The sequence below is a fragment of the Dermochelys coriacea genome, chromosome 15 (genome assembly GCF_009764565.3).
Source record: "Dermochelys coriacea isolate rDerCor1 chromosome 15, rDerCor1.pri.v4, whole genome shotgun sequence".
NCBI classification, from domain to species: Eukaryota; Metazoa; Chordata; order Testudines; family Dermochelyidae; genus Dermochelys; species Dermochelys coriacea.
Genome location: NC_050082.1, coordinates 11,681,769 through 11,707,592, shown reverse-complemented (window position 1 = coordinate 11,707,592; position 25,824 = coordinate 11,681,769). Strand labels below are relative to the sequence as shown.

At 41.2% G+C, this 25,824-nt stretch overlaps 1 protein-coding gene across 5 annotated transcripts; it reads right to left on the bottom strand.

The window, feature by feature from the left end:
• Nucleotides 1-846: 846 nt before the first annotated feature.
• RAB36 (RAB36, member RAS oncogene family) lies at nucleotides 847-25,616 on the bottom strand. 5 transcript variants are annotated; one of them, XM_043497872.1, is made up of 13 exons: nucleotides 25,519-25,616; nucleotides 23,286-23,615; nucleotides 20,311-20,389; nucleotides 18,658-18,762; nucleotides 16,964-17,055; nucleotides 13,639-13,704; nucleotides 12,042-12,143; nucleotides 10,296-10,360; nucleotides 10,103-10,154; nucleotides 8,736-8,817; nucleotides 6,677-6,767; nucleotides 6,028-6,147; nucleotides 847-5,774 (listed from the first exon to the last, which is right to left on the bottom strand). In XM_043497872.1, the coding sequence occupies exons 4-13, from the start codon at nucleotides 18,724-18,726 to the stop codon at nucleotides 5,710-5,712; spliced, it is 804 nt and encodes a 267-aa protein (XP_043353807.1). In that variant the 5' UTR covers nucleotides 18,727-18,762; nucleotides 20,311-20,389; nucleotides 23,286-23,615; nucleotides 25,519-25,616; the 3' UTR covers nucleotides 847-5,709. The 5 variants fall into 5 exon arrangements, with proteins under 5 accessions (XP_043353807.1, XP_038229929.1, XP_043353806.1 ...); XM_038374001.2 differs by lacking the exons at nucleotides 23,286-23,615; nucleotides 25,519-25,616 and adding an exon at nucleotides 24,714-24,864; XM_043497871.1 differs by lacking the exons at nucleotides 20,311-20,389; nucleotides 23,286-23,615; nucleotides 25,519-25,616 and adding an exon at nucleotides 19,540-19,692 and having other exon boundaries at nucleotides 847-2,523; nucleotides 5,670-5,774.
• Nucleotides 25,617-25,824: the final 208 nt, after the last annotated feature.

Genomic DNA, 25,824 nt, shown 5'->3' with positions numbered 1-25,824 from the left:
TAGCACTTCTCTCATGTGACTGACCAAGTGATCCATGTTGCACTCACTCAAAGATTAAAGTCTCTTCCCTAACTTTCTGCCCCAGAAAAGAGAAAGACATGAAGGCAAAGGACTATAATGTGGTTGTAGCCACTCTGGGAAACTTTAAGTAAGTCCCATATTTGTTCCCTAGCTCCCAGACCTGCAGAGACTGGGAGTGTCATGAGGGCAGCACACTCAGCCCCTGGTTGAGGGAGTGCCTCCAACAACTGCTCCTTATGAACTACCAGGAGGAGAGGTTAGTGTAGCAAGGACCCTGGGATGCAGGGGAGTAAGAACTGAAGAGATCCAGGGTTCTGAGAGGGACATGAAGAACCCTCCTGTTTGTAGGGCTAAAGAGAAATGAAGGAGAAAACTGAGAAGACATGGGATGAAGAAGATAAGGGGAGAAACGGGTGATGAAGAAGGTAAAGAAAGAGCTAGAAAAAGTAGGAAGCACCTGCAGAAAAGCCAGTGAGATTCTGACCCTGCAGTTCTCATGCAAGAGACAACTGATGATTATACTGGGAACAATGCACCTGTAGGGACAGCAGGCTTGAATCTTTTAGGTGCTGAGAAATAACAGGAGAGATGTCAATCACATGACCTACTGGCAATAAGAAAACTGAGTTTCAAATATTCACTTACATTGCAAAACTGATACTAAAAAATAAAACCAATTGCTCTTCTAACAGCTCCTGGCCTTAACCTGAAAGCCCAAAACAATATCACTTGCCACAGGGGTGTTTGCTGAATGGCCTGTGATAAATCATCTACTGCTTTGACTAAAAGACATACATACTCATTGTTTAAAATAACAGGCAATCAGCGCGTTAACTTCAATTTATTGAGACAAAAAGAAGCATCACATTGGTATTTGTTCTGAGAAAAATTACTACACCAGCACCTTAAGCTTTGTCTTCGGATGGCCCCCAATCACTACCCTTCTCCACACTCTTTGCAACAAAAATCCCCAAAGGAGACAGGCATTGTTGCCAAATGTACTGTGGGGGATTCACCAGCTAGTTCCAGAGTTAATATATCTAGGAATGCTACAAACAGCCGGCATTCAGAACTGATACAGTTGTCCTCTTTCCTGACATATTACTCACTATATAAAAGGCTTCTTCAAAACAACTAGGCTTTTTGTTTGAATTAAACACACACAACTAAAATCTAGGCCAGAGACATGAACATCTGCCCAAGAAATTACAAACGAACAGTGGTGTTTACTTTTCAGAGAGTTGGAACCCTTTCCTTGTGTTCCCGTCTAAGCAATTCATCAATAGTAACATGATCTGAGTTTCATTTTTACAGAATCAATTATTAAAAGTGGGCTCTGTGCTCTGGAAATCTCAATGGGGTTTTCAAGGCAGGCCTTGCAACATCCATCACTGATTGGGATGGATTAGCCTCTTTCCGAAGGCTATTTATTGTCCTGCTGTTATAAGTGTGATTCTTGGAGGTAGAAGAGAGATAAAATGATAGTGACACAAGTTACTGTGTCATTTCTGTTACTAGAAAATAAAAGGCAGTTTTCTTCCAAGTTCAGTATTTCCAATATATAGAAAAGGGAAAAGAGGAGCCCTCTGGAACCAAATCTCATGCTCCCTAGAGGCCAAGGTATTGTGTGGTTTTAAAGGACCCGTACTCTTCACAGACATAAGGTGGGAAAGCTGCCTCATTTGATTTTCAGAGCAATATCATAGCATTGCTGAAGAGACTGTATCCACGAGTTTTTGCACAAAAGTCTAACAATAATAAAAGCAACACTTGCAGGGCAATTTAAAAAATATTCTTCTTCCCAGCTTTGTCACTGACTCACTGTGTGACTGTGGGCAAGTCACTTAAGGCCTGATTTTAGAACCATTTTTAGAGGCACAGTTTTCTGTCTATCACAAGTTTATGCCCATACCTCAGCACCAACAGTGAATTGCTAGGACAAAGCATGACTGAACCTGGGATAGAAAATTTTGGGGCCCAAATTATTTCAGGCACTATGCCCACAAAAATAGGGGCCCAGTTTGAAAATCAGGCCTGTTATCCTTGTGAGCTTCAGTTTACACCTCTGTAAATGAGGCTAACAGTACTCACCTACAATATAGTACCTCAAAAGGGGGCTTATGGGACAATTCGTTTATGCTTGCAAAGCATGTTGGTTGCTTCTGCTGAAAGACATCATATTATATACATATATGGTATCCTCCAGTACAGTAAGCCACCCCTTCTACTCACCCATCCAGTAGTGATTCAAACCCAGTAATCACAAAGAAGTTACACATGCTGTCCACTGAATGGAATGAGCATGGTTTAAGGGAGCATCTATTAGTCATCCTCATGAAACAGTTTTGAGAGATAAACAACTACACAGAATATCATAAGGTCAAAACATTACACATTTGGATAGATAACTCTACACAGGCACCCATATTCACCTCCTCCACCAAATGGTACACTCATTTTCTGTGCCAACAGGACTGGCATGGTTGCTAATGACAGCCTTGTCTGAAGAGGAAAGGAAGAGAGAAGTTGCATACATACAATTCCATGAGACTGTTCTAATTTATGCTGTGAGCAAAACAGAATATGGGAAATACAAAGACAGTTTTAAGCCACATTTCTCCTCACTTTCCCCCCATCCCTATCTAAATGCAGGAATGGAATAACTGAAAATCAGGCCCATTGTGTCTGATTATTTTTTATATAATCAAGGTCTTTCTGTTATTTTCCTTGGTATGTTTTGAGGCATTAGGCTCCATTTAGATTGTTACATTCAGCACCCTGTTTACTGATGCATGTGTAGTGACTACATGATGGGGTTAATAATTAATAACTGTCCTAGGGCTTCTGCTTTCTTTCCGTCCAAAACATTGTACTAGGAGTATACTGTACATTATGGGAAACATTCTGCTCTCACTTATGCTGGTGTAAATTCAGAGTGATTTCATTGGCCCTAGGGCTTTGTGGACATCAAATTATTGGTGAACAAGATTTCTGGAATGGTGGTCTGATGCCTTGGCTTGATTCTTGAGGTGGATTCGTTAATTGACTCAGAATGTTTATAGTAGTTTTTTATGGCTCCGAGTTTTCCTGGTTTCGTGTAGGTGAAAGTTTTACAATACATCTTTTATGTTTGGAGGAATACTGCCTATTAGGTACTTGAGGCTGAATGTTACAAATCAGTGAGAGATTGTCTTGTTTAAATTCCTTCTTCCTCTCTAAAATTTGTTCCAGTAAAGAAGAGTGTAAGAATAATGCAGTGTGTTCTATATGAAGTTTAAGTCCATTTCTTTATGTTGATGTATGACCATAGATATCAGCTAGTTCCTTTGAACGTATCCTTGGGTGTTATTTCTTGATGTTTGCCTTGTACTTTTGCTGTATATGCTGAAGTTCAATAAGCAAAACCAATCTGATCAGAGATTTATAAACAATAATCATGCATAGTAAAAACGGTCTCACAAATACTGATCCAGCAGGTATGTATTACAGTTATTTCTGACAATACTGTGCCATTTAAATCAGCAGGGACAACTAACAAGGTTTAAACAGGAGTCCCTACGGCACCAAGTCGGGGCTGCCCACACAGCAGAAGACTCTCCAGCACAGAGTTGCTTCACTCTATTTCCCAATGCCTCTGATTTTCATACAATCTGTTCCATGTTACATGGGTCTTGTTTTAACACATGATCATCCTAGCTCCTAAAGAATCAAACTTTTAGGGGTAGGGCATCCAAGACCTGATGTAGAGAACACCCAGGCACCAGATGGTGCAGATAAGACTGTCTTAGATTGTCCCTTTAACCAGTATCAGTGCTGACAGCATTCTCTGCTCCAGTGCCAAAGAGGTTGAGGGTCCAGAACAGCCAGAGGTAATACCAGCCCCACAGACTCCTGGATCAATGGCAAATCAGGAATAGATAGGCAGAGCAGGTCATTCACCACCTCATGTATGTGCGAAGTTGTAAGGATTGAAACAGGTGGTGCTGAGACAGCATCCATCAGTACCAGACTTGATGGCTGCTGAGATGACAGATCCAAAGTCGATGGTATGGTACCAGGAGCTGTTCGCCTAGCTACTGGGGAAACATGGGCTTACAGCCCTGCCCTACTCTAGGTGCCCTGTGAAACTCTGTGTTACACCAATCCCCTATTTGCGGTGTAAGTTGAGCCTCTCCTGGAGCTTGAGTGGCTCTTATTAGTCCTATGGGTCTGTGTGCAAGGAATCCCGAGAGAGAAAGATTGACCTCTCCTTCTCCTTGGAAAGGAGTCCAAGCCCAAGAGCCTGTCTGAAGTCTTTACCATAGTAGTGGCTGACTGCCTACAGCGCAATCTGGCCGGGCACAAATGCAGAGGTAGACCTCACAGCCTGTTCTAGGAGATGCTGCATAAGGTGCAGATCCTGGAAATCTGAGTGTGTTTCTTGAAGGAGTGGCAAATGCTACACCTCTCCTTGGTATGTCCTTCACCAAGACACAGCACACATAGGGCTTGTCTTCACTAGGGGCTAAATTGGCGCTGCTGCGATTGATGCAGTGGCATCGATTTAGTGGGTCTGATGAAGACACAACTTAAAATGCATAACTTAAGTTAACTTAACCGCCCTAATGTAGACAAGGCCTATGTGTGTGTGTGTGTGGGGGGGGTCATTATTAGGAAGAGATGCCCCACGTGAAGGGCAGTGCTTGAAGCCCAGAGAGTGCTCTATGCCCCTGGTGCTCAGCACCAGCAACAAACTACTCTAGAAATAAAAAACGTACAGAAAAACCTATCTAAAGGGTGCTAACTGATAACTTCATTAAATCTGTAAATAGCTAAGAGCTAACTATGTAGCAGAAAAAAAAACATGTGGAGAACCACATGGGAAGTTGCGACTCAGGCCATGAGTGATAAGAAGGGACTGAGGGGGGTCAGGGCAGCATCAGCCTCATATAGCCTTGGGAGGAGCCATGAGGAGGCTCAAGGCATGTCTGTCGCTCTGATGAGTACTACTCCAGCACACTGGTCACACACACACCTGAGTGGAATTCTGGTCTGTATCCATTCAAAGAAGAATATGTATAGACTTAAAAATTACAAAGGATCGACAGATATCCTGAAACCAGATATCCTGACCCCAGATACAAGAAGAATATTTCTCTCAGTACTATCATGGTAAACTAGGTGTGCTTGAGTGCAAGTCAGCATAATTTTGATCAAGGATTTTGTGTTTAAAAGACAAAACAGATCAAATGCACCACAATAATCAGCACTGCCATGTGTTTTCTGCTCCCACAAGAATAGGGCCAGGACTTCACTGTCCAAGATTCTAGAGTTCTGGTGGCTACCAAGTACACAAAACAAGTACAGAACATTGTTTACAGGTCCTCCTGGTAGCAGGAGAAAAAGTTGGGTTGATTCCATCCCCTTGAGTAAAGACAGCTTGCCATCCCTTGGGTGATCACACAAGCAAGGTTTATGTACCACTGTGCTGCCTGCACAAGGTGAGCACAAAGCAAGTGGTGGAAGAGAGATCATCTCTCTGAAGGCAAGTTGCTTGAATCATTTTCAGCTCCTCCATTCTTTCCTGAGATAAACTGACTTTCAATCTCTCAACTGGAAGCTGCTTGAGAGCTTTCCCTGCTGCAGGTGCGCGATGCAGGTGTACGCACATGCAGATGGAGGTGTGATGCTTGCAGAAATGACTGGCAGCTAGCAGCAGTTCAGGCTGGCTTGGCTGTTGCTTTCTGGAGTCTCCAGTGAATTTCCTTCTATTTCTGTAATGAGGAAATCAAAGGGTTACATAATTAATCCATGTAGGATCACCTTCCTGTAATAAAGATGACTGAGACCAGATTCAACCTTCAGTAACACTTGTGCAACCACACATAAGAACCAAGATAGACAAAAAAATAGGTCAGAGAGGTTGTGCTGGTATAAATGAGGCAGAATTTGGCCCTCAAGAAACATCCGCATTTCCCCAAACTTTTAAGTGATTGAAGTGTACAGGGAGAGTGAAGTTGAACGTACTTATGAGGTTTCCTGCCCCGATCTGGGCCATGTGACCATTGCTCTTCTCCAGCTCCTTCAGCATAGACTGTTCAAAGGCCAAAGCAGCAACTCGAGAAAAAAACTCCTTTACATTTTCCCCTGGGAAACAGGAGAGAAACACCATATTTTATAAACCCACAGCTACGCATGATCAAATATACAAATATGAACACCAACCACTGGTCAAACTGGAGAGAAAAGTGATAGTGTGCCACCCTAAAAGTGCTCCCCACAGAGTGACAGTATACTCTGGATCCCCACCACCCCATGGTGACACTTTCTCATTTCCCTCCTTCAACCACGCACACAAATATATTTTTGATGAGCAGCAGTAGAGGAAAGTTGTGGTGCAATATAGCTTCCTATGGCCCCAATTTGAGCACTGATACACACACACTCAAGCACTTGTGCACCATCATTTATGAATAAACCTAGACAATACATACAAATACAATGCACATTTCTGCAAACATGACTGTACAAATGCACATACATACAGCCATATAGAACCATTTAGAAACATAATCCTCAAACACATGTGCACATAATCAGGGGAAGGAACTTGATACCCTCTTTCCCAGCAAATGGCACTGGTCACACTCAACCAGTCTCCAGTGCAGTGACTAACCTGTTTTTGCTGAGACAGACCAGTATTCAGCCTGCATCTCATTGGCAAAGCGAATGGCATCCAGTTCTGTCCGCTCACATGCGGCACCTGACTAAATAAAACAGCAGGGAATCACTTTGTCTGTAACATAAAGCAGGCACAGTACTCCCAGAATATATCTGGGGTAATACAAAGATGCTACCAGTCTCTACATTGTGAGGCTTCCAGCTTTCACAGAGTCAGTCCTTTCTTTTCCTGGCCTTGCCTTAGAGCTTGTACACCAGGATGTCCCATATATCAAGACAGAACTAGTGAAAGAAAACTGCTAGATAGATATTTGACAGGGGAAATCACAGAGGACTTCTTTTTAAATATAATTCTCCCTCTGTATTCCACAGCAGTGAAGCATCAGATAGCAGAAGTGAACCCATTAACAATATGGTAGTCTAGAGAGCTATCAGATGCTACCTTCAGGTGGTTATTATTATTACCATAGCGATGAAGAGCCCTACTCACAGACCAGGACCCCATTGTGTTAGATGCTATACAAACACAGAACAAAAAAGAGATGGTCTCTAAATAATTCTAAGCAGAAAATTACAGGAGCCACCAACAATAGGGCATTAGTAATTGTGAAGGTCCTTTCTCCTTGCTCTTCCTCCTCCATCTGTCTCATGTTGCTCTCCTGATTTCACTCCTCTTTCTAACCCTTTTGTTTTTGCTGTTTTCTCCCCCGCTCTGACTTTTTTTGCTCTCTTGCTAGTCTTTTTTCCCCTCTTAATCTGCTTTTCTGTTATTGCCTTCTTTTTCTTTCCCTTCTATTTTTATTTTATTTATTTTTAATTTCTTGTACCTTTATTTTCATTTTAAAAGACTTTTTCTTTCTTAATTTGCTCTCTGTGGTCAACGGGCTACAGATAGAAATTGACTAGTATTGTGTAATCCCAAAGCTCAGTCCTGCAAAGTACTTAATTTAAACATGTAAGTAATCCCAATAAAGTCAATGGAACTACTCAAATGTCTAAAGTTAAGTATTTGAATAAGCAGCAGTGGGATCAGGACGCAAGTCAGTTTCCCATTGCCTCTGGCTACATGTATTAAGAGCTTCTCACTGCTTCAGCCACTGTTCACTGGCTGACAATTACCCAAAGTGCATCTGGGAGAGTGACAGATGATCAGCAAGCACCTCAAGAGTATTTATAGGTGGGGAGTCTAATAATCAGCCTATTGTACCTGCTGACAACTTTCCAGTTTTAATCCAATATTCTCCTGCCACATAAGACAAAGTCCCACATTCCTCCAAATAGAATTCCTTCTTACTTCCAGTTCCACCTGAGCCCAGCTCGTGTCCCCTGACCTCTCAACCTGTTTAACTTTTTCTGCTATCTACCCTATCTGCCCTGATACATGCCAGAAGATTCTAAGAGCTTCTCATGTTGTAACTGACAGGAGCAAAGCCTTCTGCGGTGCATTAGCACTCCTTCAGATAGCCAAGGAACTGATGGAAAATAAGTGGGCTAAAGAGCTTTAGGGATATGAATAGCATTGCAGGCAGCAACTGAAAGGAAATATAGCTAAACAGCAGGAAAAGGGTATTTACTTTTGAATCTTTAAATTTTGACAGGGTGGTGGCTAATGAAGGAGATAAACTCAAGTCTGAAGAGGCCAGCTGCTCCCTCCTCCTTTTGCAAATGACCCCCTCAAAGAAACAGGGGGTGGGGACATAACTGAGCTTTTAAATCCGTTGTCTACATAGTAGTCTTTAGGGGTGTTACCATGGCACTGAATCTTCTCAGGTCTTAAAACTTTGCTGTGTGTGACTTCAGGTAAAGCTGTGCCTCCAACAGAACAGGGAGTGATTTGGGGACCTCCACGACTCTAGAAAATGTTCACTTTCTTCCGTTCTGTGAAGCTTACTGCTCCAGGTCTACATGACCCCTCTTTGCTTTGGAGTTAATACAGTTTGTTTCTCAAGATCTTTGCAGCAACTGGACTCAATATCTGGATTTAACTTCAAATGGAAATTCACTGGAGTGGGTTAGGAGAGACATATTTTATGAACCACTTTTGTACTACTTACCACTAAATCTTTCTTTGTTCCAACCAGAAAGATTAAGCTGGACCCTGGCTCATTCTCCCTCAATGCATCCTCTAGCCACTGCCTGAAACACAGAACGGGAGGAGTAAGATGTAATGAGAGAGGAAGAAAGAGGGCAAAGAGGAGTGAAAGAAATAGAGGTATATGGGGGAAAGGGAAAGAGACAAAGAAACCAACAACAAAGAGAATGAGAGAAGAGGAAGATGCCGATGTGTCATGTGCCTTTCCCACTAGAGACTAAATGGCTTGGAAGCTCCTCTGGATACATGCTTGCCATCCTGTGAAAAGAAAAGGAGTACTTGTGGCACCTTAGAGACTAACAAATTTATTAGAGCATAAGCTTTCGTGAGCTACAGCTCACTTCATCGGATGCATCCGATGAAGTGAGCTGTAGCTCACGAAAGCTTATGCTCTAATAAATTTGTTAGTCTCTAAGGTGCCACAAGTACTCCTTTTCTTTTTGCGAATACAGACTAACACGGCTGCTACTCTGAAACCTGTCATCCTGTGAAAGTAGTTCTTGTTTCAGCCAACCTTGCCCACTTTAGAATGTAAGTCCAACAGTGATCAGAGCCCCTAGAGAAGGAATGCAAAAGTGCCACACTATTCACCCACAGCAAGGGATGTGGCCAAAGTAATGGTGACACTGCACAGAGATAAGGAATAAGATGCAAGAACAGGAAGAGAGAGTGAGAAGCAGAAATAGAATGAAAAAGATGAATGATGAAGCGGAGAAGAAGAAAGAGAGTGAAGGAAAGCAAGAGAAACTCCCACTGGGGCAAGAATCTACTCAGCCACATAATGAAAGAATTCACTCTGAAGCTTTGCCTGATTCTTATCTCGCACCAGTTTTACACCTGTGAAATGCCATTGACTTAAGTGGAGTGATCTTTGAGTTACCAATGTAAGAGAAAGAAAAATTAGGCCCAGAGATTTCAACCTTCTTCTACCAAGCAGAGACACTATTTAATAAAATGATATTTGTACACGCTGCAGACACTGCAGTACTTATGACTGATCTGTGCACGGTAGTCTCTCCAGTATCCCACTCCCTCCCCTTTACAGCCCACATCCTGCTTTAAATCTAAGTACTGGAATCTTTTCTATCAGAATCAGCACTACAGACAGTACTGGAGTAAGAAAATGCTATTTGGTAAGTAGAAAGCCTAGGAAATGAGTAACATTTGAGACACTAAATTATTCAGACACATTGGCTAAATCCACCCTTAATTTTTCTGGCTTAGTAAGATACCTACAAATAAAATCAGGTCCAGTGAATTTTAATTCCCAGTTCAGTTTTATGCTGGAGACCTTTTACTAAAATCTCAAAGACTTGGCCAGGAACTTACTTCGTGTGATCCAAACTCTGGATATCAGCCAGATCAAACACGGTTATAATAACTGCAATAGAAACAGCACAGAAAAAATGATTAAATGAGACAGTGGATTAGAAATCTTACGAGTTCAATTCAGTTCCTGAAGCATACAGTGAGAGCACAGTTCATTTGATCCTGACTGTGAAGTGCTTTCTGACTTACTCACCCTCTGCTCCTCTGTAGTAAGCAGATGCAATGCACTTGAACTTTTCCTGACCTGCTGTGTCCCATCTGTGCAGAAGGAAAAGAGAAATTTCAGGTCAATCAAACCCAGTGCAACCTGAGCAAACACACTAATGAAGCAACAGACTGGTACAAGTTGGAGAAGAATGTGGTACCAGAGAAGCGTTACCATCTGGAATATGTTACCCATTAAGCACTGTTAGACATCCTGTAAAGTGTAAAGCAACATTATTTTAATGAAGGCATTTTAATCCTGTATTTGCTAGTCTCAGAACAGACATGATTTAGCCTTGGGGAAGTCATTTAGGCCCAGTTCCACAAAGTGTCTTAGGTGTTGCAATGCTGAGCATAGCAGCATCTAACTTTTAGGTGTGCAGAAAATCACAGTAACACCATTATGAGCCATAAAACCTGAGTTAGATGCCTAGACTCCCTGTAATCTCTCCGACTCAGTGACTATTTAAGTCTATCTATCCACAGTGAAAAAGTCACTGGGGGAAGAGACAGAGAGATTAGTTCTGTAGCCCAGTGGTTAAGGCAACCATTGAAGGATGTAAAAAGAAAAGGAGTACTTGTGGCACCTTAGAGACTAACAAATTTATTAGAGCATAAGCTTTCGTGAGCTACAGCTCACTTCATCGGATGCATGTGGGAAACTCAGGCTCCAATCCCCCTCCTCCAATTACTCTTTAATTATTTATCCAAACTAGAACAGCTTCAGCAGGAGAGACTGAAGGAGCCCCAAAGCTCAGTGGCTAGAGCACTCTCCTGAGAGGTGGGACACACACCACCCTCCCACGCGCCATTCAAATCCTTTCTCTCACTCTGGCAGTCCCAGGCACGTGTACTAACCATTGGGCTAACAATTATAAGTTGGAAAGCACTATTTCCTCCTGCAGCAAAATTCTGAATGGGACCCGATACAGTAGATGGTCTCTGACCAAGCCTAGCGGATTGGGCCCTGCACATGATTTAGGCAGATGAACACCTATCTTCCCCCGGTTTGTAGATTAATCTGGGGTTTAGACAGGAGATAGGCATCCAGACACTCAGAATGAGGTAGAAGTGGGCATGCCCAGAGGCAGAAACTTAGGTGCTGAGGGAGCTTTCAAGAAAACTTAAGACCCAAGTGAGTTTAGGCATCTACAGGATTTGGAAAGAGTTTTGTGGATCACAGTGGAGCCAAAACTGGCATCTGAAGATGAAATTTAAGCACCTAAGTCTGTGGTTTGTGGATCTGGGCCTTAGTGCTTGGTCCTACGCCACTGAGAGCTTTGCCACGGACTTCAATGGGTGCAGAAACAAAGCCCGAATCTCATAAAATCAAATTCTGTGCTCATTTACATCCATGTACTCCCACTGAAGGCAATGGAGTGGAATAGATGTAGCCAAGGATATAATTTGCTGCTCAGGGCTTAATTCAAACTTACAGGAAGCCTGAGTAAAAAGAGAGAACCCAACTAAAAAATCAGACATGGTATCTAAGGTGAGTGTGGGTGGTACAATTATAAAGCTTTCAAAGACAAGGAACCCAACAGATTGAGGTTTATACTAAAATCCTGAAATTCTTCAGTGCCCAAGGACAGCAGGTGTTTCTCACACTGCACTATGTTGTGTGGAATATAAACCAGAGGTTTTGATACCACTAAAGTCTGTAGCAATTCAAGTTCTGTTCAAACTGTAGGCATGCAAGAAAGAAAACAGCTGGTACTATAAGGTTCCAACTTACATCTGGAGATTATATGGCACTCCAGCTATTTCAAACCGCTCAATTTCAAAATCCACTCCAATGGTTGCCTTGTAGTCTCGATCAAAAATATCTTTACAAAACCTGCAATGAAAAAGGTATTAAGAGAAAGCTAATAGCATGGTGTTTTTAAATTTTATATCATGCCTCAGTATTGTGCAAGGTGTGTTATATAGGGAGGAGTTAAATAACTGTGGAACAGAAGATTGGTATTCAGTCACACTGTATTTCAAAAATATTTACCAAATCAATGAGAAACAAATTGTAATGAAGAGGTAGTTACTCTGAGTAAGGATAAAGTAAATGAAACATAAAGGGAAAACTATAGTGGGCTTCTCTAAGGGTATGTCTACACTGCCGCTGAGAGCGAGCCTCCCAGCCCTGGTAGACACACTTGTGCTAAAAGGCCTTGAGCTAGCATGCTAAGAGTGGATGTCGTGGCCCCAGCAGAGACTTGGGCTAGCTACCCAAGCTCAGATCCAGAGGGTTAGGTGGACTTGAGAACCTGTGTTGCCTCCCAAGCCGCAATGTCCACACTGCTATTTTTAGCATGCTAGCTCGAGCCCCACTCACAGGGAGTCTGTCTATCTGTGCTGGGATGCGTGCTCCCAATTGTAATGTAGACATACTCTAACAGACCCCCAGGACTGGAGAAAATCAGAATAAACCATTTTTTGACTATCAAAGAAATTAAAACCACAGAATACTTTATTTATAAGGGATATCTGATAGGTGGCAAATATAGACGAATATGGATCACATTAAGTAGAGAAAAAATTAATTATCCAAAAGGATGAGAAACCATCCAGAATCTACTTCTTATCAATATTGAGGAACTGACCGAAATTGTGAGGATAGTAAAGAAGCTATAGTGATAACAAGCTATTTAAATTCCATATCCTGATACTGTCATCACATCACGAAGTATAGAACTGGCCTTAGGATTCTGGGAAGAATCAGTGAAATTAACGCTTTGGGGTCCTCATGCTTAACTGACTCAATTTAACAACAAAGATGTGAGAGGAATCTCTGGGCTCCCAACAATCTCCTGCAGAAGTAGAAGTGGCCTGAGCTACTTTCATTGGGGTCAGTGAATAGGCAAGATCTTTTTTAAATGTTTTAAGGAACAATTCTCCAAATAAGACTGAGAATCTGAGGGCCACGCCAGCCCTCCAAAGGAAATGCTGAAAGCCCCATATCTCGGGATCATTTAAAACGAGACTGGTCAAAATATCTGAAACTATACCATGGAGGGAATAATCCTGCACTGCCAAAAAGGACTGATCAAGGTGCTAACAGGGATTTTCTATGATGCTGTAGTGAATTTTAGTGCCTATAATTGTAGGTTTTCTGGTTTTTCTTCAGTTTAATGCCCCAAAACCATCTTTAGACAGACAATGTGGGGCACTGTGATCAGCAGAGGGGTGAATAAAAATACTTAATATTTTTATTACTGAAAGTCCTTACTACAATGAGACAATCATCCTGAAAACATAGATGGTAAAGGAAGAGAGTCCAGCATGCAGAGAAATTGGTATACATTTAAACAGCAAACCCAATCTGCTGAGATATACCGTACCTGTTGATGAGGCTGGTTTTCCCAACATAGAGGTCTCCAACCACAACCACTTTGGATATTTTCAGCCTGTAACAAATATTGTGTTATTGTTCAATATTGTTAATATTAGGGCAGGTCTACACTACAGCCTAAGTCAATATAACTTACAGGTTTCAGAGTAGCAGCCATGTTAGTCTGTATTCGCAAAAAGAAAAGGAGGACTTGTGGCATCTTAGAGACCAACAAATTTATTTGAGCATAAATTTACATCACTCAGGGGTGTGAAAAAGCACCCCTGAGCGACGCAAGTTTGGTGCCGTTCACATTGGCACTACGTCAGTGGGAGATGCTCTCCTGCCAACATAGCTTCTGCTTCTCACCGAGGTGGAGTAATTATGCCAACAGGAAAGCACTCCCTCATCAGCATAGCGCGTCTTCACCGGACCTGCTGCAGCTGTGCTGATGTAGCTCTGTAGTGTAGACTTGCCCTTAGTTTCAATATTCCTATCCTGTAATGGTGATTTAGGCTCCTAGCCAGTAAGTTGTAATGTACAGGCAGAGTAGTATGCTTTCACGGAATGTGTGCAGCTGCAAGAGTCCGCCCTAGTTAATCAACTGCAGTATCAGAGACTGAATTTGCAATTACTAAAGGAGGAGAAGGGAGGACTCTGAATTTGCAGTTGCAAAAAAGAACTGGATACGGTGAGCGGACATAAATACTGTGTTTCTTACACTAAACAGTTTTTCTTAGATTGTAAATTCTTTGGGGCAGAGACTCGCTCCTACTAAGAATGCTTGTACTGTATGTTTATATACGTGTCCAAGTGTGAGCATCTGCACTAGAGTGACCAGATGTCCCGATAAAATCAGGACTGTCCCGATTTTTAGTTATTTGTCCCGCGTCCCGATCAATGCACGGTCGGGACCCCATTTATCCCGATATTACGGCTTTGGCCGCTCCGGCGGGGTTTTGGTTTTTTTTTTGCTTTGGCAACTCGGCTCCAGCCGCTTTTTTTTTTTTTTTGCTTCTCCCATGTCTCCCGATATTTTGTCCGTTTCATCTTGTCACCCTAATTTGCACATAACGGCATACAAGAATCTGTGTATTTGTGAGCATGTGGAAATGTGCGGCCTCAATCCTGCTGCCACTAAAATCAACAGCAAGGCTCATTGACTTGAATGGCACAGTATCGGGTCCTATGGATCTGAACAAGAAAATATCTGATAATGACTAATCTACTGTGAGATTTATCTCTGGAGAAAACACAGCATTTAGTGCCAAAAGATTTCCTGACTATTTGGAATAGTATTAAGCTGAGGCTGGCTTCAAATAATCCTCTTTGCTCTGGATCCTCCCACAGGCAGCAGCAGATGGGCTTTAAGTTACTCAAGTTGTACTCTTAATACTGTAATTTTGTATGTCTTTAAGGAGCTGCAGGTGGGTGGGTAACTGTGACTGTATTCAATGAACTAACCTCTGAATGATAATTTAGTGTCTCCTGTGTGTATGCTACAGTAATAGCTTAGTAGATTTAATAGTTTTATACTGAATTTTTAAAAGAGAAACAAATCTTTTATTTAACAATATATCAGGTTATATCACGGCTCCATAAAATTCTCATCCCTGATTATTAACTGCTGATGATATGATACTTGATGAAATCAGCTCTATTAAAGGCAAAAGGAATCAAAAGAAGAATATAACTGTTTGAGTTTATGACTTCCATTAACTCCAGGTAGAACAAAATACTCTGGGGCTCACACACTGATAGAACATGAACAGAGACTTAATATATGGTCCACCAGTCACTGAATTGCTCACACTATCTTGTTGCATGCAAGGAGAAATATTCCACATAACTAAAAATAATAAGAAATGAAAATAACAGCTGTTCTTGACAAGTAATGCTCTTGTTTTGCATATATTGGGTCAAACCATCAGCTGTCTGCCAAGAAGCAGCATAAGAATGGTCCAATCTAGTGACCATTGAAAAGAGAGGGCTTTAATTTTATTAAAGAGCGAAAATAAAAATCCTTTTAGCCATTCACTGGGGCCAGATTAAATGAAAGGGGAGTTACTATAATTCTTGTAAAAGCAATAATGTCTGCGTTACAGATGAGAAGAATATTTCTGTTCAGTAAATAATATTTTGCCAGCATGCTGAAGATTCAGAAAATGGCCCTGGTACCTGCAACAAATGTATAGCAAAGAAAAACTAGCAATACAGGGCCAGAGTATGCCCTTATATCCTCAGTTTTTAAGCAAGACTCCCCAATAAGATGAATGAGGAGTTCTGCTTAAAGATGGATATAGCTCAATAAAATTAACAAGTTTTGTCTTTAAGAGTAGTAAACTACATTCTGAGTACTCAAAATACAGTTAGCTTCCCTTAGAGAGAGATTTTCACACTGGAGCAAACCCTCCCAAAAGGGAATATTTATATCATTGACATACTTTGCCAGTAACCTTCTCAATTTTATTTTTAAACTATTTATTGTAGTTGAATAGGGATGATCTCCCTCACAGCTCAACTCTCTGCCTTGACTCAGCAATGAAATCATAAGGCTGAGTTTGTGAAATTTAACATTACAATTTCACTGAAGGAACAAGTAAAAGGAAAGCCTGCTCTGGGAGAGATGACATTTCAAAAAACAATTCAAGAAGCATTATGAAAGGCACAAGAAGAAAATTGATTTGCATTTCTCAGCACAATATATTATTCTTCTCCAGAATAATGCTCCAGCTTTAAGGAGAAGGTATAAAATGTCTGTTTTCCTGAAAGAAATAGTTTTGAAGAGTTACAGCCAGATTCCTAGGTAACTCGATTGACTGAAAATGGAGCCACTCCACATTTACATCAGTGTAAATGAAAACAGAATTTGGCCCAAAGATTTGTATTAATTACTGGTTTTCTATACTCAATCAGTATTGGTGTCAACTGAGAGGAGGACAGCAAGGTTACATCTACCCTATTCCCTACTGCTAGTTTTGAACTTGGTTGTCCAGCTGGTGTGGACAGGACAGACTTCCACACCTATTTAAAAATCATTGTTGACCCTTTGGACTTGGATGACCCTGACTGTGGTTGACCCAAGTTGTTGAACTTGACTGACCCTGTCTACATCAGCAGGAAAAACAACTTCAGCACCAGTTTGTGGGAAGTAGAGGGAACTCCACTGGACAACTATTGTCAAACATGGCAGAGAGTTCTAGAACAGACACTGTTTAAGTGACCTAAAATACATGGGAAAAGGGGTGAAGTGAGGCTAAGACACTAAGGAAAGTATATATAAGAACTTAAAATAATTTTTAAAATGTAAAGGTCAGTTTATTATAGAGACTCACCCAACCGTCCCAGTGTTGTGTTGCTGACAGGCACTCCTGACCAGTGCATGGAAGTGGTCTTTGAACTGGAGACAGGCCTCTGGTGTGTACCACTGCAGATAATACAGAGCAGTCACTTGGATGTATTGTGGGATGATATCTAACATGTTAATTTGTTCCCTTTTGGCTGGACTCCTTACAAGATGATGAATTTGAAGCCCTTATCAAGGACAAGCAGGGGAGAAAGATTCCCTGGATTAACAGGCAGTGAGGCTACACAGTATGTGGGTTTGTCTACACATGAAAATTAATCTGGAATAAAACAGGGTGTGAATTTAAAGTGGATTTACTATTCCAGATTAAAAGCATCCACACATGGAGTTAATCAGGAATAACTTCGCAAGTAGATCAGCAGCTTCCCCTTCAGACAACAAAAGTATCGTCTCCATCACTTATTTTATTACTTTTTTGAGTGTAAGCCTCCTTCATCATGTAAATCCCTAGATAAACTCCACAGTACACAAGATATCTCTGTGTTTTTTGTCTGGCGTTAAAAATTCAGGAACTTTAATTTCCTCCATAAAATGAAAAAAATTCACAGTTGTGGTCGTGCTATCCATCAGGTCATTCTTACTACACTGTCTTTTATACCTCATCTTGTGCAGGGAGCTCTTTCTGTTCTGACTGATTTCTAATAAAGCAGGCTTGATTTCCCTTCCCTTCCCACTCCCACAACCCTCCCAATAAGTCTCTGCTATTTCTTAAATTCAGTCATAGTATCACGAATTTAAATGTCCCTAGCCTCTGTTTCCCAGAAGCTGGGAATGGGCGACAGAGGACGGATCACTTATTACCTGTTCTGTTCATTCCCCCTGAAGTACCTGGCATTGGCTACTGTCAGAACACAGGATACAGGGCTAGATGGACCACTGGTTTGACCCAGTATGGCTGGTCTTTTATTCTTATGGTTATTGTATCCTGCTCTGACTGTTGCATGATTTAGGCAGTGGTTGTTACCTTGTTATCCTGCAAGATTTTACAGGTGTGCAGGCTAAGGTTAATAACACCTCTTTCTCCAGAGGGAATTATGCAAGTGCAAACATTTCAAATGGAATATTTTAAAAAAGTGCATTTCCCTCCATGCTTGCATAATTTATTAAACAATTGAGCTGACTCTGACCAAATTAAAAACAAAATCTTTGGGCTGAGATGAAGCACGAACTATTTCAGGCACAGCCCAAAAGGACTGTGTTTGAAGAACTTTTGAGCAACTAAAAAAAAGAACATCAGAAAGGAAACCCCATCAAATCCTATAACCCCCCCTCGATCTATTTTCCTTTTTTGCCTATTAAATACCAGCCACATTTTTCATCTTTCCCAAACTACTGTAACAACTCCCTAACTGTGGCAATTACCTGTGGCAGTTGAAAGAACAGGTGGGAATTACAGACAAGGCTTTTGTGTCAAGATGTATGTCCGTTTTTGGTTGAAGGAAGGGATCAAGATTGGTAATTGAGATACCAGCCTTGGAAGGGAATGGAGAAATGATGTTGGTCCCTCTGAAATGCTGAGAAATTATTAAAATTTCTGCATTTCAAAAAGCAAAAAATAATTGTATGCAAGTGTGGGGGGGAAATCCCTGGGTGGGTGGGGAAGGCACTATTTAGCCTGCCAGGTGCCAAACTGTATGGGCACAGGAAGGAGGAGCTGCTTACCTTGGGGAAGTGGGAGATTATTCTGTCCCTACTCACTGGAGGAATCAAATGCATTAGGCTGGATTTCATCCTCCAAATCCAGTCTGTCTCTGTTAGACATGAAACCTGTAAAGGAGACAGACAATCATCTCAGCAGACCCCAAACATGAATGAAAAAAGGAAATGACCATTCCTTATGGATACTGCATCTTTGTTTTTCTGGTACAAAACCATGCAGTTGGCAGCCCACTGCTTGTAGATCTTTGACTTCACTTTGTAATAAATGCCCCAATTTCTTAGCTAAAAGGAACTCTTTCACTATGTTGCTGTAACAGCAATGAGTGGCTTTCTGAGGTTACAATGCAGCCTAGTCTCATTGCAGTAAGATGGAAGAGACTCCCTCACTCAGGGATTAATTTTACAGACAAGTGTTTATAGTTTCTCCATTTGATAAATAATTTTGTAAGGTGTTTCAACACAACATTTAAAAAGCTTTCTCATAATTATTTGAAATCTCCCTCATGCCCCTTCCCAATGCATGTTACATTATAAATTCTACATGACATCATTTCATCCAATTGGTTGGAGGCGGAAGGATCATGAAGTTGCCACTTTTCCTGATACTGAACAAAACTGTCATCCAAAAGCAGCTCAGACAGAATTAAGTCAATACACAACATGACTTGGAAGAAGGGTAATGTTCATATGAATCATGCATATATTAAGAAATCCCAGTCACTCCAGCCACCTAGAGCCGTATTCCAAACACATCCGTTTAGCTACACAATGCAGCTTTGGGGGATGCAGGGAAAAGTCCTTTATTAGAGTAATTATCTGCTACCAGCACTTACAATAAAGACATTTCCAATAAGAAAACTGATCATGTAGCAAAGTAGGACTCACCATGCAGCAGCTGATGCATTAGGTTCTCAGCTACACAAGCAGCTCCGCCTGCTACTGCGTGACCATAGCAACTGGTTTGAAACATTTCACCCTACCCCCTCCCCCATCTGAAGGTGGAGCTGGAATAAAGAGTAACTAACTACATAGGGATACTGCAGATCTCTCTAACAAGGAGCAGTTTTAAAGGGATGAACTGGTTACTTATGGATGTGGGTAGTCAGATGCTATTGGTTAGTAAGCACAATGGGCCTCTGATTCTGCATTAAGGAAATAGTGCCACTGAATTCAGTGTGTGTTGGGCCTGAGTAAGGACTTGCAGGATCAGCCCCTTAGATAAGGACCTTGAAGGCTGGGAAACTGGCAATAAAGTAATAATAAGGATACTAACGATGGAACCCCTGAGAGAATGCAATGAAACCCAAGAGGAATTTTCAGAATTTCAGCTAAATGGACTTCAGCTCAACTTCAGAATCAGGCTGCACAGTTCACCAGCAAACTGTTTTAAAGAGTCCTTTATACAAAGAATTGTTTGTTCTATCAAGCCTTTAACTGATCTCACCTCCTAACATCCTGGGAGCAAGAGATAGGCCCTGAGGAATCAAATGCAGATCTGCATGGTAGGAGCACTCTCCAACCTATTTATTAGTACACAATGCATACTGTCCTTCCCTCTATTCCAGGCTTATGGATTAATTTTAATCTTGTATAATGAAGGATTTTGCCATCTGTTTCAATGAGATTTAAAAATTGTGAATAAAAGAAATCTCTCACATTCTATTTCTCAGTCCTGGAGTCCAGCCTGGAAGTCCTGGAGCAAACTCTTCAGGGGCAATCCCACTTGGATCAGTACCTTACAAAATGACACATGAATGTACAATGAAAAATTGAGAAACTACAATGATTTTTTCAGATTATACACAATTTAATATTACACAGCTGAATTCCTAATCTGCTACCTAGAACCAGTGCTTTGCTCTCTATTGTGTGTAGTTACTTTTAAATATTTTTAGTCATTCATGTGAACATAAGCATATTGCAAAAACAAACAAGAGCCCAGGGTTTGCTGTTAATAGATCAACCAGAGAAGCTGGAATGTTATCAATTCTACAGGCCCCTGGACTAAATCCAGCTTGTTTTACTTATGTGAATAGTCCTAGGAAAGTAAATTAGCTTACCTGTGTGTGCACAAGATGAGATCAATTTACCAAGGGTCATGGGGGATTCTCCATCACTGGCAATTTTTAAATCAAGAATGGTTGTTTTTCCAAAAGATCTATTCTAGGAATTATTTGGGGGAAGTTCTATGGCTTGTGTTATACAAGAGGGTCAGACTACATGATCACAATGGTCCCTTCTAGCCTTGGAATCTATAAAGCATTTAGGCCTTTACATATAAGATCCCTTTGTGGCTAATGGGCATAGATTTTACCTAGTTTTCACATTTTAAATTAATAATTTAAAATCAGAACAAAAACCTTAATGCCTGGGTGACAGCCTCATCATGTGAGCTGCTTCCTTAACCTCCCCCTATTCTGTTCTAGAACATCCTAAGCATGTAAACAATTGCCCTGTGTACACAGGCTGAGTCACTGCTTGTCTCCTAGAGCCCTTTCACAAGAGGAACTATAAAAATCAATACCACTCTCAATGAATCCAAAGTGCAATAGAGACCAAGGTAACCAATTTAAATAAACAGATTGTCTTTGTTAGTACCCAGTACATTTACTATACTCATGCTTTAGTCCCACTCTCCCAGTAAGTAAATCAATAAACTGTACTGTACAATGAGGGAGCATGGATAATGATTTAAGAAATACAATGCTGTCAAAAAACACTGAGGAAAATAGGAAAACTTTAAAGCTGGCTATGACCAGAGGTCTGTATTAAGGCCCAGATCATTTCCTCTGCCTACAGGGTTGCAGGGGACCTGGTCATAGAGAAAGAAAAGGGACATGTTGCCTTCATGGCATCATCCCGCATTTCCATCAGTGCTAGAAACACCTTTATCAGTATTCTGTGTAAAATAGACTCTATGGATGGAGAGGGAATTTGGGTCTGGCAGGCCAGCTATTCTCCATCTTTCTCTCCAACATCCTTCAGAAAACTAGAATAAATTAATGCTGCCCCTCTTACTCCTGAAAGAGTGAACAAAGCTATGGCTTCTAGAGAAGCCCAGGACAGCATGGCGCCTGACAAAGGACCAAGGAGGTAGGAGAGAAGGCAGAGTGGAGGTACGGGTCCTTTGTAGTGATGGCCTGGTTTCCTGTGGATATTGGAAGGTCTGCAGGTTATTCAGGACGCCCTCTTCCCATTCTGCAAAGGGAAGAGCCCACATCCCAATGGAAGTAGGAGGAAACTCCACAAGTGCACACTCAATGAGTTTCTAACCCACAATATGGGACTAGCTGGTTTATTGGATAATTTGCTCCCAAATCCTGAGATTAAGAAAAGAAGTATGTTTTCTTGAAAACCATTTTAACAGTAACAAAGTTTACCACTGTGGATTTCAATGACAAGCCAGCATCTATTCCTTTGTCTGATGTTAATTCTACTGACCTGACTGACCCATACCGTTGTCTTTGTAAAATCCTGTCTAAGAACTCTGATTATTATAGCTGTTGCACAACCATAATACAAATTAGCTCATGGGCATGAATATTTAACTGCTTTGTGAAGAGTGGGGAAGTAACCTTTTTTGTAGCACAAGCTGCACAAACAGTTGATTTTCTCTGATGCCAGAACATGTCACAGTCACCTGAGTGAGAACCCAGAGCTCCCTGAGAGTGAGGTAATCAGCATTGCAGTGACATATGCTTCCTGCCTACCAAGCTATTAAATTTTAAACTTCCACATAATGCTATGCCATAAACATTAATGGGCTGGTACTTAAAAACAGAGGCAAGTCTCGAGGCCACTTATGTGGATGTGTAAAGGTCTACCAAGTGGAAACAATGTACAGAGGAAATAATCCTCATATAATCTAGATGTCACATCTGTGGTAGGTCTCTGGAAAGTAATGTGGAGAAAGAAATGTGGGTATGGCCCAGAAATGAGGGTATGACTAGTAGATCTATGCATAAGGTAAAGCCATATGGCCAAAACCCTGCATAGGTGGAGAACAGCAGCCAAAGCAGTGAATGTCTAATGGAAAGCATAATTTTATATTTACTTTCAATTATTTTAAAATGTTTTTGTTTTTACATCAATCTTATTCTAGAGTGATTAACTAGCATTCCCACATAATTGTGCCCTTTTCAGTCTCTAACTTATAGGCTCCAACTCTCAGCTATTTTAAAACAGTAGTTGGATCTATGTGTTTATTTCTGTGACAGCAGTATCAGGAGGGATGTTGACAAACCAGTGCATCAAAATAATGGTTACTACATATCTTAGGTGTTTGCCCAGCATCACATGGCATGGTTTTCATAAGGTCCCAAGGCCACTAATACAGCTATTTCACACCTTCCGGGATTCAAAGTCCCCTAGAAGCATAAGTCTGATGTGAAATATGACTTTTTCCCCTTTTTTTTTTAATATGCCTGAAATTTCCTTCTCTCTTAAAAGGCTGCATGGTGAGAAACCATTTCACTAATTGTTTTAGGTGCAAAAGCTTTAACATAAATAAATTAAATATATACTTTTCAATTAAAAGGCAAGAGACCCTATTCTGCTCCAATTGAAGTCAATAACAAAGCTATAATTAATTTAATTGGGAGAAGAAGGAGCAGGTCATAAATTTTACTTACTATTCACACTAGGTGTCCTGTTGATTTCAATGGAACTACCTGTATGAGGAAGGCAAACACAGAACTGTGCCGGTCTCTATGAAGCATGGGGATTTAGTATGATGTAAGCACTGTTTGTTAAATCAAATAATCTTACACAAGTTCTTTTGTTATGCATATTTGATCTGAGACAATATCCACTTTTACGTCTTCACATACAGAGGGATTAAAATGTCTTCAACCATCTGCTGAGCCTTCTTTTTTATTGTTCTTTTTATTAGGAAATCACAGAATGTTGAGCTTGTTTGTGCCCTTGTGATACCAATTTTAATGCAGATCAGTCCTTTCACTCTGTAAGAGTAGAACTCTAAATCAAATAACATGAACCAGGCTAGATACTCTTATCTTGGCTTTCTTGAACCAAGAACACGAAGCTATTAGATTGTTGTTTTCATGTTCAAAGCACTTCACAAAAAATATCCATCTACTGTAATATTTACAGGTTTCAGAGTAGCAGCCATGTTAATCTGTATTCGCAAAAAGAAAAGGAGTACTTGTGGCACCTTAGAGACTAACAAATTTGTTAGTCTCTAAGGTGCCACAAGTACTCCTTTTCTTTTTGTAATATTTACAACAGTTCTGTGAGGTAGGCAAATATTAATCCACTTTAAAAATGGAGAAACTGAAGACAACAGCTAAATGACTTTCCAAGGCTATGGAAAGAATTAGAGGCAGAGCTAAGATTAGGATTTAGGAGTGCCTGTCACCCAGGCCCATTATCAAATTACTAAACAATGCCTCTCTCTTGGTCAATATTAGTATAATTTTAAATATTTTGTTTTCTACAGAAATAATAGTCTGCAAATAGGTCCATTAAAAAGTGTTGCTTTATTATAAATCAAGATTTTTTTATATATTTTGGTCTTTAACATTCTGGCATATTTTTCCCAAAATAATAATAATAATAATCTGCATTTATATATCACCTTTCATTTGAGGACCTCATAGCACTTTATAAAGTTGATTATTATTATCCTAATTTTGCAGACCAGGAAATTGAATCAAGAAGTTAATTGATTTGTCCAAAGTCATGCAGCAAGAGAGTGAGTGGCAGCCAGAAATATAACCAACAGTTTATATAGTTCTTTAAGCCTGCAGGAGACACTTGGATAATAGTCGTGCTGCATATATGGTCAGAAAACAGGGGTCTGCATACCATACAGCTATTGAGAAATAATCTTACAGTAATTATGGAAACCCAAACTCCTCAGCTAGAGTGCAGAAAGAGGCATAAAAGAGACATAAGCATACAGTTGTAGGTCAGTCACTGTGCAATATCCCTGCATTCTGACAGTCTGAAATCATTCAAGTTCAATATTATTACCTACAAATAATAGGTACAGGTAAATAATGCAACAATCAGACTAAATAAAATTATTTTGTATTGACCTTCTCAAACCTCCTTCTTTTCTCTCCTCTGTCTCTTCTCCCATCCTTGGGCCTGATTCTTGAATCTTTATACAGGCTACACTCCCATTTTACTCAGAGTGAACCCTGGTGCTGGCCTTTTTCCACAAATGATTTAATTATATCCTCATATACATTGGGATACTTGTGGCACTTTAGAGACTAACACATTTATTAGAGCATAAGCTTTTGTGAGCTACAGCTCACTTCATCGGATGCATCTGATGAAGTGAGCTGTAGCTCACGAAAGCTTATGCTCAAATAAATGGGTTAGTCTCTAAGGTGCCACAAGTCCTCCTTTTCTTTTTGCGAATACAGACTAACACGGCTGCTACTCTGAAACCTGTCACTGGGATACTGTGTACATCTGCCCCTGATTATATATGTATAATTACAGATAGGCCAAATTCTGGCCTCAGTTACACCCCATGCAGCCTCGGTGATGTCAGCGGGTTGCAGGGAGTCTAGCTGTGGGCAGAATTTGGCCCAGGGACCCGGGGCAGGGTGTATAAGAGGAGTAACCAGCAGGCCAACAATCCTAGTCGAGGCTCTCTCCGTGGCTCTCATTTGAAGAAGGCACATTTCAAACACTGAGAAGGGAGGGTTCAAATGAGCCACGCAAACACATACAGGTGCCCCCCCCATGGGGCAGGTTGGGGGCGTCTCCACTTTCCCTAGAGATTTACAAACACTCTCCTCACCGAGGATCACACACTCGCCCCGCATTGGAAGGCGAGATTATCAGCGGGGCCCCCAATTATCCGGCCCTAAAAAGAGGGGGGCTCACCCCTCCTAAGAAGAGTCTCGCTCTCTCTCTTCCCGTCCCCCCAGGAGGGACATCACCTCCCCAGCTCCATGGTTCGGTCACTTCTCTCCTCAGTGCCCTCCCCAACGCTAATAACGGCCGCAGCTTCCTATTCACCAACTGCGTCACTGGCGCTGGCCCAGCTTAGCAGCGGGCGGAGAATGCCTTAGCTGCGCTGTTTGCGCAGGCCGGTAGCCTGCAGTGGCAGGCCCCGCAGTTACCTATTCACAGAGCCCAGCGCACACAAAGAGCGTCTCCGCTGCTTAGCAACCGGCGCCGGCCCGGGCC